At 38.5% G+C, this 12,929-nt stretch overlaps 4 protein-coding genes across 9 annotated transcripts; 1 reads left to right on the top strand and 3 right to left on the bottom strand.

The window, feature by feature from the left end:
- The first annotated feature begins 501 nt into the window (after positions 1-501).
- Positions 502-2,961, top strand: AT4G34270 (TIP41-like family protein). The gene is made up of 8 exons (NM_119592.5): positions 502-791; positions 1,216-1,401; positions 1,510-1,600; positions 1,704-1,817; positions 1,895-1,954; positions 2,063-2,104; positions 2,224-2,352; positions 2,557-2,961. Exons 1-8 carry the CDS (start codon positions 652-654, stop codon positions 2,665-2,667), a joined length of 873 nt encoding a protein of 290 aa, NP_195153.2. The 5' UTR covers positions 502-651; the 3' UTR covers positions 2,668-2,961.
- A 20-nt stretch (positions 2,962-2,981) lies between these two features.
- On the bottom strand, positions 2,982-4,676 carry AT4G34265 (uncharacterized protein). Of its 6 annotated transcripts, none has more exons than NM_001342265.1 (4): positions 4,315-4,676; positions 4,025-4,188; positions 3,783-3,847; positions 2,982-3,350 (listed from the first exon to the last, which is right to left on the bottom strand). In NM_001342265.1, exons 1-2 carry the CDS (start codon positions 4,458-4,460, stop codon positions 4,038-4,040), a joined length of 297 nt encoding a protein of 98 aa, NP_001329244.1. In that variant the 5' UTR covers positions 4,461-4,676; the 3' UTR covers positions 2,982-3,350; positions 3,783-3,847; positions 4,025-4,037. The 6 variants fall into 6 exon arrangements, with proteins under 6 accessions (NP_001329244.1, NP_001329246.1, NP_001329243.1 ...); NM_001342268.1 differs by having other exon boundaries at positions 3,796-3,847; positions 4,070-4,188; positions 4,315-4,540; NM_119591.4 differs by having other exon boundaries at positions 3,015-3,350; positions 4,070-4,188.
- Positions 4,677-4,686: 10 nt separating this feature from the next.
- FUC95A (1,2-alpha-L-fucosidase) lies at positions 4,687-8,810 on the bottom strand. Its single transcript, NM_119590.4, has 9 exons — positions 8,405-8,810; positions 7,985-8,130; positions 7,027-7,889; positions 6,808-6,940; positions 6,550-6,708; positions 6,238-6,462; positions 5,920-6,157; positions 5,632-5,827; positions 4,687-5,514 (listed from the first exon to the last, which is right to left on the bottom strand). Exons 1-9 carry the CDS (start codon positions 8,673-8,675, stop codon positions 5,214-5,216), a joined length of 2,532 nt encoding a protein of 843 aa, NP_195152.2. The 5' UTR covers positions 8,676-8,810; the 3' UTR covers positions 4,687-5,213.
- A 1,291-nt stretch (positions 8,811-10,101) lies between these two features.
- Positions 10,102-12,205, bottom strand: KCS16 (3-ketoacyl-CoA synthase 16). Its single transcript, NM_119589.6, has one exon. The coding sequence runs from the start codon at positions 12,054-12,056 to the stop codon at positions 10,575-10,577; it is 1,482 nt and encodes a 493-aa protein (NP_195151.1). The 5' UTR covers positions 12,057-12,205; the 3' UTR covers positions 10,102-10,574.
- Between the last annotated feature and the right edge of the window lie 724 nt (positions 12,206-12,929).

Below are 12,929 nucleotides of genomic sequence, written 5' to 3'. Positions count from 1 at the left end.
CATGTGTTAATAAAATAAAGATACCATTATACAATTTCTGTTTGATACTTATATATGTCAATGTGTCTCAGTATTCTACTACGATATATAATGAAATATGTTTATGCATTAGAGTCTAGAGATTCATGAGGTTTCACCTTTCACTGCTTCCTGATTTTTTTACCACTTTGAATCGTTAATAGTGGCAATGACGACGAATATTTTGTTCATGAGGTGTATCGTGCAAATTAGTTGTGAATTTTTGTGATTGATTCATCTTTTGATGATTTATATGGATATTATTGAGCTTGAGAGAACAAGTGGGCTAGTGGTGTTCCACCATGTCAGGTTTCAAACCTGGTCTAGGTCCTCTAGAGGTTTATTTAGCCAAATCTACTAATAATGAAAAAAGAAACATTGAATATTGACCTTTTTTATAGTGTGTTCCAAAAGCATGAAATTCTAGCTATATTACATTATTATGAAAAAGGCCTACGTTATAAACTTAAAGCCCATTAAGGACCAAAATCAAATTGACCTTCTTTTTTCAAACTAAAATGAAACTAGGCCGGCCCATCAAAAGTCAAATGTCTTGGTTGGATAGTCCGGTTGGTCACACAAGTGACATCGTCGGAGGAGAAAAGGTAGTGCCAATATTAGCCGGCGATTCAGATGGAGACGGTGGTCGATAAAGATGTTCTGAAGTCTTCCGGGGCTGAGCTTCTTCCCGACGGACGTCGAGGTTTACGCATCCATGACTGGGAGATCGAAACCCTCCGCGGCACGATTCTCACTTCTCTCGCTGTCGAAGAGTACTTAATCTCTATCTCTCTCACCTCATAAGATACGATCATATATGATGAATTTGTTGGTGTCTGTGATTACTTGTAGGTGATATTTGTGTTTACGGTTTTGTATTTGTGCTCGTCGTTAATTTGATGAACTGAGTAGTGTAGTTTGGGTTTTTGAGCTCGTGTACACCGTATTAGTGGAACGTATCGAAGGAAATCAGAATTGTGTCCTTGATTTCGAGTTTTTCCTAGTTTTTGGTGGAGTGTATGATCTATTCTGTGAAAAAATCAAAATCGTATTTGCTTTGGTTTAGTTTTTGTGGTTACTGATTTTAGTTGTTCCGATCTCTGCTCATCACATTTCCTGGTATAGCTCTCTGTTTATCTCAAATATGTAAATAGCATCTTCTGAGATTCACGAATGTGATGTTTGATTGTAACACAGGTGGGAAAAAAAGCTTAAGACATCTCACTTACCTGAAATGGTTTTTGGCGAGAATGCATTAGTCCTTAAACACTTAGGTAGCAACACTAAGATTCATTTTAATGCGTTTGACGCACTAGCTGGTTGGAAGCAGGAAGGGCTTCCACCTGTTGAAGTTCCTGCTGCAGCACAATGGAAATTCAGGAGGTAAGTTTCAGGATTTGACTGAAAAATATATCACAAAAGATATTATTCTTTTCAATAGGGAAGCTTTGCTTGATAGTTGTATCTGATACCACTCTGATCTACTTGCAGCAAGCCGTCTCAGCAGGTGATACTAGATTATGATTACACGTTTACAACGCCATACTGTGGAAGTGAAGTAGTTGAGAAAGACAAAGAAACGGTTCGCCTTGCTCTCATTTTCACTCTTTTTCTGTCTGTCACACGATAATCAATCAAGTGTGACTTTCATGCTCATTGCTGTATGCTTTTTTAATGTGAAGCAGGTTGAGGCAAAAGCTAATCCAAAGGGGGAAGCTACTCTTCAGTGGGAGAACTGTGAAGATCAGATTGATTTGGCTGCTCTCTCACTTAAAGAACCTATTCTCTTCTATGATGAGGTTGGTCACCTTATCGATACAAACTCAAACACACATTTTTCTGGGCCCTTTGATGTACTTATTCTCTACTCCTTCAGGTAGTTTTGTATGAAGATGAACTGGCTGACAATGGAGTGTCACTTCTGACTGTGAAAGTGGTAAAGATCAAATTTTCGAGTCTGTTTTTCCAGTCACATTCTTTCACAATAACATCAATTTGAATGAGTTCAGTACCTGTGCGTGCGTGTCTGTTTGTGTTTTTTCAGAGAGTCATGCCAAGCTCATGGTTCCTCCTCTTGCGATTTTGGGTGAGTCAATCAGGAAAATCCATAGTCAGAAAAATAAAGTCATTACGCACCAATATGTGATCTTCATTGACTGTTTTGACGTTTCGATTTTCATCTTCCACTCATTTGCTTTTTAATAGCTGAGAGTTGATGGTGTGCTTATGAGATTGAGAGAGACGAGAATGCATTATAGGTTTGGCGAAGATGAGGCACCAACTGTTCTTCGTGAAAACTGTTGGAGAGAAGCAACATTTCAGTCTCTATCTGCGGTTAGTTTTCTTCACTTTTAGGACAGATTACTAGATATTGTTACCATCTCCAATCTTTGTTCTTATTCAAATCCGTCTCTTTCCCATCAGCAAGCAAATAACCACAATCTTTTTGTTACAAGACGATGACATATTGCAATGTTTCTATGTTAGTGAATACAGAAGGTCCCGTGATTTAACTCTTGAATATGTATATATATGCAGAAAGGGTATCCAGTTGACTTAGCAGTCTGGAGCGACCCGAGCTCCATCAGTCAGAGGCTTCCAGTGATTAAGCATACGACACAGAAACTGAAGATCCCTAGTAAAGTTTAAGCTGTTTATAAAGTTGCAAATTATATCTAAAAGAGCGTACCGATGAGCTTTCTTTACAGCCAAACAAACTACTTACTATTGAATTTGTTAATGTAAGGAGTTACTCCACTGACTTATTGTGGTGGTTTCATATGAACATTCAAACCCTTTTCACGTTGTTCTTACACTCTTATTGTTCCCTACCTTGTTCCCACCATAATTCCCCCTCACTGTTGAATTTCTATAATTAGTGTATACACAATAACGCAGTGACTCGTATGCATAAGTTCAAATGTTGTAGTTATTTAAAAGCCTGCGGCCAATTATCACACTTTGGAAGAGACGGTGACTCTCGAACTCTTTTCACTATAAGAAAGTTTTCTTTAAATTCCTTTCAGGAAACCCGAAGGGAGTTCATAACATTATAAATACAACGATGAAACAATGGTTCTTCAAGAATTTGCTGAATCTACCCTCAAGTATTTAAAGCCATTGGGCTAAACAACAAGAAATATGAAGAGAAATCCAGTGATATTCTAAAACTGGAAATTGACAAAAGCGAAGGAAGATCGATAATAATGTATATAGTTTTTGGTTCCTAATGGAACACAAAACAACCAATGAGTTCTTCTTGGTACACCCCTTTTCTCAAGTCTCCAACTGCTTCAAGATAACTGATGCATCCACTTTGTGCATTCAAGTACCTGCCATCATCAAGTCACAGGTAAAGCTTTGAGAACAAAAAACAGATCTTCAGACCAAACTTGTAACAGACATTCAAAACATCAACATGCTAATACAAATCCATATATAGTACAACAAATGATTGGATATCATGAACACATAACATCTTCTCTTTTGGGAAGGTACCCGAGATTGCTTATGACCTTTACTATACTAAACTAAAATTCTCTAAGGATCTAAACGGCAGGATCTTTATGTGAAGCCCAGTTTTGCTAAATTCTCAGTGCATATAACAACTCATATCTTTAGAATGAAGAGCATGAATGAACACGATGTTAGACCTAGGGTCAAAGCTTTACCGCATTGTATGATTGCATACATGAAGAGAAATATATAAGTTTGGTTAGCTCCTAAACATAAAACACAAAAACAAAAATGGACAAGAAACCTACAAAGCAGTAGCACCTCTCTTGCCAGCGACTGAAAATCCACTTCCATCACCCATCTTTTCCATTCCCTATCAATAATCCCAAGCCCATTGTTCTTTAACACCAAACTTGATTTACAGAGAGCAAAAAGGAAACGACCAAATCCATTTTCATTCTACTTCAACACGAAAACATTTGTTCTAAATACTTCAAAACTTTAAAAACTTGGCCACTCCAAATGAAATCCTAAGAGCAGTAACACTCACAAATGGAGAGTAATTAGCGATCTTGACAAGTGCGTGGGAAGGTACCGTTAGAGAGTTCGCAGAAAGCTCGCAGATTAACATTAAGGTGAGATGTGAGTCTCGCTGCAGCCACAACATTGTACAGAGGCAAGAATGACTCTGTGCATCCTAGCTCTCCCAAATTCCTGTACACGATTACAAAACATGTTTCTTTCTGGCCAATGCTATCATAATCTCAATATGATAAAATCAAACATTTTTCAATTCTTATCAACGGGAATTAGGGATTTCAATTTTAGAAATGGTGAAACCTGGGATTAGTGAAAGAGGCAAATCGGCGGCGGGGCAAAGAGGATTGGGAAGGACGGAGGCGGGGAAGCGTTGGCGGCGGAGATCGGAGAGACGGAGCTCTAGCTGTAGCGGAGACGAAAGAGCGTGCTGCACTGCGCCATGCCATTTTTTATCTACTTGTAGCAGAAAGAAAACAACAAAGCAAATCAGATCAATCTCGAAGACGGAACCAAAGAAGAGACTACAGAAACTCAGTAAATAAGCCCTAAACGAGAGAGAGCGAGAGAGACTCGGTTTGGTTTGGTTCGGTTTATTGTTTTCGCTATAATCGATCGATTTAATAAAATTAATTGGTTTGGTTTCTGGTATAGAGATTTGGTTTGTCATTTACACTTTAGTATTTGGGAACCCTAATTTCTTGAACGATGACGATGATATCCGATCTTCCAGATGAATTGGTAGTGAGATACTTTCTCGGGTTCCATTGACAAAATCTGAATGCGAGCATTGTGACCTAGTTGTCTGCTCCTACGTTCCAAGTTTAGTGCAAATCGAGTGACTGAACTGCATAAGAAGAAGAAGGGTCTATTACCACTATGAAGGACATCATTAACTATCTTCTTACTTCTGTTTTTTTTTTTCTCTTTCCTGTTGTAATGTGCTTTGAACAAGGCTAGTCAATCTTTACAATTAGGAAGTTGAATGTGAAAAAATTTCATATGATTCATGTTAATGTTGTTGATACAATGTGAAGCCAAATAACAATAAAAGTATTGATACCAAGATACATGATTTCACTGTAAACCTTTTTGGATACATTTGTGTTACACACTTACACTTGCACATATAACTCGTCGAACGATGAGAAACAATGGACTTCCTCTATTAGATGAACAAAAACAGATTGAGTCTCTTACTTCTATAACTTGTCGGTCCGAATGCATCTCAAATCCTTGTCAAAAGTAAAGACTTTCCCTGGCAACAATTCGGCAGCCGCAGAGATTCCTCTGTACACTATTCTGGTGGAAACAATCTGTTCCGACCAAAGACCAAACTCCACAAGGTTCCCTTCCATCCACTTTATACTAACCGTCACACCGCCCCTTGCCCTTAGCCCATTCACAATGCCGTTAGGCCATTTATCTGCTGGAAGTGCCGGGAGCAAATATAGATCCTTCGTAGTGCTCTGCACTAACATTTCTGCTACCGCTGCTGCGAATCTGCCAAGGAAAAAAGCTCATGTGTAAGTTTAGACTAGTCATCAAATGGTATAGTGCGTTGGAATGTGAATGTAAACATTCCACATATCTTATAGGTAAGTGTTTGCAACAACTTACCCAAAATTAGCATCGATCTGGAATGGCGGGTGTGCAGTGAACATGTTACTATACAGTCCTCCTTCATAGTTACGTTCGTTCAACGGATCCACAAGATCAAAAATATGTGTAACCATCCGATATGCGTGCTCGCTATTGTGAAGCCTTGCCCACAAGGCGGCTTTCCAGGTGGTTGACCATCCTGGTCCTTCCTCTCCTGCGTCAATCAGTGGAACATTATATATTGCTCCAACCACGTCGATGAAATTGTGGAAATAGTAATGGGAGAGAAGAAAGAATCACACAAACCTCTTTTTTTAAGAGTTGCTTCCACAGCTTTAGCAAGTTCTGGAGACTTCTCAACAGTGATTGTGTGACCCGGGAAGAGGCCAAAGAGATGTGAAACATGTCTATGATGTACCTCTGGGTCCTCAAAGTCTTCTGCCCATTCCCTAATGGAACCGTCCTTTGATATTCTAGTGGGTGGAAGTTTTGCTTGAGCAGCAATGACTTTTCCAATAAGAGTATCATTTGTTTTTCCCAAAATCTGTTGATAAACCAGAAACCATAAGCTCAGTATCCATGAGGTGATATGATTGTTTTGTTGTTTTTGTTGCTTCATGTTACCTCTGAAGCTGAAACGATATCAGCGAAGACTTCCTTTATAATGGCAATGTCCATGGTTGATGAGTAGCTAACACTAGCAGGTTTGCCAATGGGAGCAGTAAACATATGCTCAGGGGAAGTCGATGGATTGGTCTGGAGAAATCCATCTTTACCTTTGATCAGCCAGTCCAAAAGAAACGACGTACATCCTTCCAACAATGGATATCCTTTCTTTTTAAGAAATTCCTAGAAATGAATCAACAAGTAAAAGCTGATTAAACATAGTACCGGTTAAAGAAACTGATTTGAAAATCAGAAAATTGAGGTCCATACCTTGTCCATTGTGTATGTATAATGCTCCCATGCATGAGTGCAGAGCCAAGCTCCACCCATGGGCCAGAGTGCCCACACTGCCTCACCTCTATCTGGTGAAGTTTTTGCCCATATGTCTGATACTTGATGTGCCACCCAACCACTTGCTCCGTAGTTCACCTATACAGCGCAACAAAATGATACTTAGACTAATGTCTCTAGTGATGGAGCACAAATGCATTGCAAAGGTCATCATTAGAAAAAAGGATAGAAACTTACTTGTGCTGTCTTGCGGCCATTAATTGCTAAAGCAGACATATAATCAAACAATGGTTCCTGACATTCCCGGATATTACCAGGAAGAGAATGCCAATAGTTCATCTGCAGATTAATGTTCAGGTGAGGAGCACCACTGCAATACCGCAGAAGAAGAAGTGGAGTTAGTGATACAACAAAAGCTATGAAAGTCCAAGAAAAGATAGTAAGGCGAAAACGCACTCCCATGGTGGCTGAATGTCCCTGTTCCATATACCCTGCAAGTTAGCCACCTGAGTCCCGGGTCTTGAAGAAGATATAAGCAGGTATCGACCATATTGGAATAGAAGTTCCACCAATGAAGGGTCTTGATCGGTTTTAAATGATCGCACCCTTTCAGCAGTTGAAGTTGCCTGTTGCACAGTTTCATTTGTTGAGCTTCCAGAAAGGTGTAAAGAGACCCGGTTGAAAAGTTTCTGATAGTCACCCAAATGACGAGCATAAAGATCAGAGTACGAGTATTTCTGGACTGAGCTGATTCTGTTAACGCATTCCTTTGCAGGGTCTATCTTAGAATCAACAGGCATAGTAAATGGCCCATCAAAGTTAGATGAAGCCGCCAGAAGCAGAACCGCCCAGTCTGCCTTTTCAACACTTAGTTTCTTGCCACCTAAGGAAGACACAGAGCCACCGTTGCTGACTCTCACTTCAAGAATCGAAGCAAACTGCAATCCTTTGTGATCATCATACGGTATATTTGTCGCGTTGATACTTTTCTTCAAGTTCACAGGAAGTCGCTTGGGGCGACAACTTCCCCGCATCAAAATCTGATTAGCCTTGGGATTTGTCTCTGAATGATGGTGCAACTCGCTGTCAAAAGACACCTTAAAAGACAATGATCCCGGTTTGCTTGCATAGATCTTGGCTATTATTACTTGATCCGGATTAGAAGCGAAAAACTCCCTTGAGAAGTCCACAGCCCCAACCGAGTAACTTACTTTAGCTACAGCAGTTTCCAAGTCGAGTTCACGGCGATAAGAGGCTTGAGTGTACTTCCGATGCGAACTGTCAAACTCTAAATTCAAATCTCCCACAATCTGGTAAACCTTTAGAGGCCACAAACAAAAGGATTAGTCTTTACACATAACAAACAAAAAACAAGAAGTGAAAGCAACATTTTCACCAAAAGAATAGAACATACATCAGAAGGCTGGCCTGATAATTTGACAGCTTCTGAAGTAGCTTCAGCATAGTTTCTTTCATCAACAAGCCTCCTCACTTCTGCTAATGCTTCAGGGGCCTTCTGGTTCGTGTAGTCTGCTGGTACTCCAGTCCAAATTGTGTCCTCTATCAATCAAAATCCACAAAATCATCTTAGCGGAAACAAGATTCAGAAATGCTTATGCTTTTGTAGCAATGTATTTCATTTACACAATTTATTTCAAGTCTCAAGCATAATCCCCTGTTCAGAAACAAGAACATTGATTGATCTCTGACAATAGATTTTAGAGAACACAGCAGATAGCATTTATTAACCAAATCTCCAAAATAAAAAACAACACAAAGAATGGGAGAGAAAAGGACAAAAATCCAAAAAAAACGACGCCGTTTTAACATTTACCATTGATGTTGAGAATCTCAGAGGAGACGCCGCCCCAGATCGTGGCTCCGAGACGGCCATTACCGATGGGAATAGCGTCAGTCCAATTACGAGAAGGCCCACCAAATGTCAGCTTCAATGGCCTCGAGAGATCTTGGCCGTCCATCAATGCTCTTCTCTCCGATGATCTTGGCCTCACCGGATTCCTCACTCCCTCTCCACATGTTATTATGATAGTTAGAAGAAGCAGAAGACAGCTGAAATGAACGAAGAAGCTCGACTTCTCCGCCATTGCTGCTCTGTGAGAGTTGCTTCCACAGTTTCACTCTAGAAGAGAGAAAAGGTTTGGTCTTGAAATAGCGCGTAAAGAGATACTGCACTATTCACTAGCGATATGGAGATATCAATTTTTTTTATATACTAAAACAAGAATCATGAAATCTAATATTTTAATAAAAACATTTTAATTATATTTTATACTTATATGATTGAAGCCAAACAGAGTTGAGTGCATACAAAAAATAATTAAATAAATTTGTTTCAATTATCAACATGTTCATCTCTATAAATTAAACCAATATTTCTTTATGATTCAATGTAATTTTTGCTTTAAAAATGCTCTTTTCTAATTTTAAAAATAATATAAATTGAAGATTATGTAATCTAATTAGTATTATTATAAAAACAAAAAGCTTGCCTCAAAATTGTCAATATGTCACTTTTGATTTGGAAAGGATGAATAACTACAAACCGATTTTGTAATGCATTACAACTCACTTATTAATGATGATCACAACTCAGAATAACGAGACCACAAAATGCAGACAAAGCCCCGAACGTGTCGACTGCACCATATTGGTCCATAGCCTAGAATGATAAGATCCACGAAACGAGTTTGTCCATTACATCATCAACCACTTCTTGGAGCAGCTCACGAGGATAAAGAACATTTTTGCTTAGCTCATCTCAATTTTCTACGAATTCAGAAGACTAAACCAACCATAATAATTTGAGCATTTAATATTTTTCTATCCACCGACTTTCGTTTATCTAAGAAAAAATAATAATCTCTTAATTAACAAACGAATGAAGTTTATTTTGGTTCGTCATTTTTTCTTTAAATAGATACTGAAAGATCTATAGTCATATCATCCAAGCCGTATATTACGCTGATTGTATTCGTTGTCGAAGATATTCATCTCATGTGGTTTTATGATTTTCTTCAATGATATGAAGCGAAATAAAATCAAACAAACATGACGTGATCTTGATTCAAATCTATTTATATTTATTTAATAATATTAATTAAGGTTTTATGACTTGAGGGTTTTATATAGGTTTTGATAATAAATACAATATTTAGGCTGTAGGGTTTACAGATTGTTTTTGGTTTTTATATTGATTAATGAAAAATCCTAGGTATCAATTGCAACTTGTGATATTGACATTTTGTTGGACTTAAAAATTTGTTGAAAGATTTGGGTATGAATTAATATATCTACTTCCAACTGTTCTGTTTGTGATGATTAATACAATGGTCATATATCTATATAGACAAACCAAACATAAGAAAATTGATTGGCACACGATTAAAGAGATATTTAGATATGGGCTTCTCAAGCTGTTTCATGTAAAGACAAATCTTACCGAGAACAGTTACGTCATCTCACGCGCAAGATCGATCTGCTAAATATCATCTTCCCATCTTTAAAGTAACATGCTTGTGGAATTATTGCACACTCGAGTTTGTTTAAATGCTACAAGTACAAGCACTCCAGTTTACTTGCCTTCATTTTTACGGATCAAATTAAGAAAATCATTTTCTCTTCTACACGAAGGCAAGTTTTACATTTATATATATTCCTCTTGTTTTCCCTGTCTAAATATGTGTGATAAAACTTCTTTGTAGAAAAGTAAACAAGGTCATATATATACGAAGTGTGAAAACAAGTCCACTACCACGCATCAAATCTTATTCTTAAACAGTTGACGAGAGGAATTAAGCATCATAACAACCAAAGAAAAAAAAAACAAGAAATCTTAAAAGAGAACAATACATAGAGAACGGATAGATTAGTTGTACATATTTGGACCGACCAAATTAAAGTACGATAGTCGATATATAAAACCAGTCTATACGTCTCTATCTTCTTAATTCGTATCATAACTTAATAACGATAAATAGAATCACTCACTCTTTTAAATCTATATCGATCTCAACTGGATATTTGTGTAGACACTGTTCCCAAGGATTATTAGTAGAAGGCTTGACGTTACGAAGAGCCACCCAAACTGAACTATTACACTTAAAACCTGACCCCAACGCAATCTGCCAAATCCTATCTCCTTTCGTCATCCTTCCTTTGGCTTCTGTGTAAGCCAACTCGTACCAAATGGAGCTCGAAGAGGTATTACCAAACCTGTGTAATGTCATTCTTGAAGCCTCAACGTCTAGTGGAGTTAGATGAAGATTCTTCTCCATCTCATCAATTAGCGCTCTACCACCCGCATGGATACAGAAATGCTCGAATGCGAGCTTGAAATCCGGAATGTAATGCTTTAGCTTGGGGTTGAGAAACTTCTTTTTAACGAACCTCACAAAGAAGTGAAACTTCTCGCTTATGGGAAGAACAAGCGGACCCAAAGTTGCGATATTGATCTTTAGGGTTCTTGCAGCTACCATTGGTAGATTCTTTGACAAGGAAACCCCAACTATGCCATCTTCATCCTCTTCTTGAGTTGCACATTCATAGGATCGGTCATCTGCTCCGGTATGGACCCGCACGGTGTGAACAAGCTCGTATTTTGCGCGTTTACGATCTATAGACCGGTTAGAAAGCAAAATCGCGGCCCCACCTATACGGAACAAACAGTTTGTAACCAACATTGATTTGTTGTTACCCATGTACAAGTTTTGAGTGATGTTCTCCGTGCTCACCACAAGAGCATAAGTGTTTCTATGAACTTGTAACAAGCTCTTAGCCGCATCGATAGCGATGACTCCAGCGCTACACCCCATCCCACCAAGATTCAAGCTCTTTATATTATCCCTAAGTTTAAACTTATTCACTAAGATACTTGATAGCGAAGGTGTTGGATTAAAAGTGCTTGAATTCACCACCAATATACCTATATCACTAGGGCTTATTCCCGTGTTGCGAAACAGATTATCGACCGCACCAATAATAACTTCCTCCGTCTCTATACGTGATACAGCCAAATTCTGTTGTAGTGGCAAAGTTTGAAGACCTTCGGGTACGTACGTCTCTTGGCCTAGACCGGAACGTTCTAGAATCTTCTCGCAGAAGTCCATCAAGTAATCGGACTCTTGCTTCCACGCGCCTGCTTCTCGTACAAGCCTTACGTGTTGCATGATCCTCTGGGTGCTGGCTTTGAGATGCGACGGTGGGAGGTAGCAGCTAAAGTCAACGAGATAAACGGGTTTGGGCCGGGTCATGAGGTAAAGAGTCGACCCGAGAGCGAGGTAAAGGAAGAACATGGTTAGAGATGTGTGGTTGTTTTGTAAGTAGAGGTAAAAGTTTTGGAGATCTTGTGTGGAAAGACGAGACGCCTCCACGGCTATAGCAACCATTAATGGTAAGAAGCAGAGCTTGAAGCGATGCGCCATGAGGTAGTTGAAAAAGATTTTTACCTTCTTCATGGGGTAATCCATTTTAGTGATTTAAATTCTTGATGTGCGTCTTTGTTCCTTCTGACTCGTTTTACATTTATAGAGGTTGATTGAGTCAGAGAGTCGAGAAGAAGGGAGAGAGAGTCCCCTACATGCATGCAATGAATGTATGATAGCAATAAATAAGCAAAAACATGAATGATTTCTTGTGATATTTTCTTCTTTGGATAACGACGACCTAATCAAAGTTTGCAAGTTTCTAACCAGATTAGGTATCTAGAAATTTTAGGGCATATGCATTGTTGGGAATAATAAATTCATTTTCATCTATAACGAATCATAAAATCAATTAAAAAAAAGGATTCAAATGAAAAATCAATATCAATGTAACCAAACCAATATACCGGTTTAGGGGGGATACACGGATCACGCAAACCAGATAACGGCTTAGAAAGGTGCTAAGTGCTAACCACAGACCAGGATGGTCGAGCCATGTGGAGACATATACGTATTGAAGTTTTGAATATAAATATGGATGGAGACACTTTGGCGTTTATCAGTTCACTCTCAACAACGAATAGATGCATGCGTGGTCACTGACAATGCTTTTAGCCAACCCGACCCAACTAGTTGGATTATCCGGTAAATGATATCATAAATCGACAGAAAACTCACAAAAAATGATCAAAATTTACCACTTTTAATTAGAAAAATAAATATTAACAACTTATGATGGTAGAGTGGTTCGAAATTCACTATGTTAGTTGAGATTTTAGTTATGGTGTATGCACAAAAGTATTGGACATCACAACTACATATCGATCTTAAGACATTGACAAACTAGTTATAAAATATGCTGCTGCTTCTCTTGATAACATTTGTCATTCTTTATAAATAATGCTAGAAAATGATAAA

This window comes from Arabidopsis thaliana, chromosome 4 (genome assembly GCF_000001735.4).
Source record: "Arabidopsis thaliana chromosome 4, partial sequence".
In the NCBI taxonomy this organism is placed as follows: Eukaryota; Viridiplantae; Streptophyta; class Magnoliopsida; order Brassicales; family Brassicaceae; genus Arabidopsis; species Arabidopsis thaliana.
This window is presented reverse-complemented; position numbering and strand designations above follow the sequence as displayed.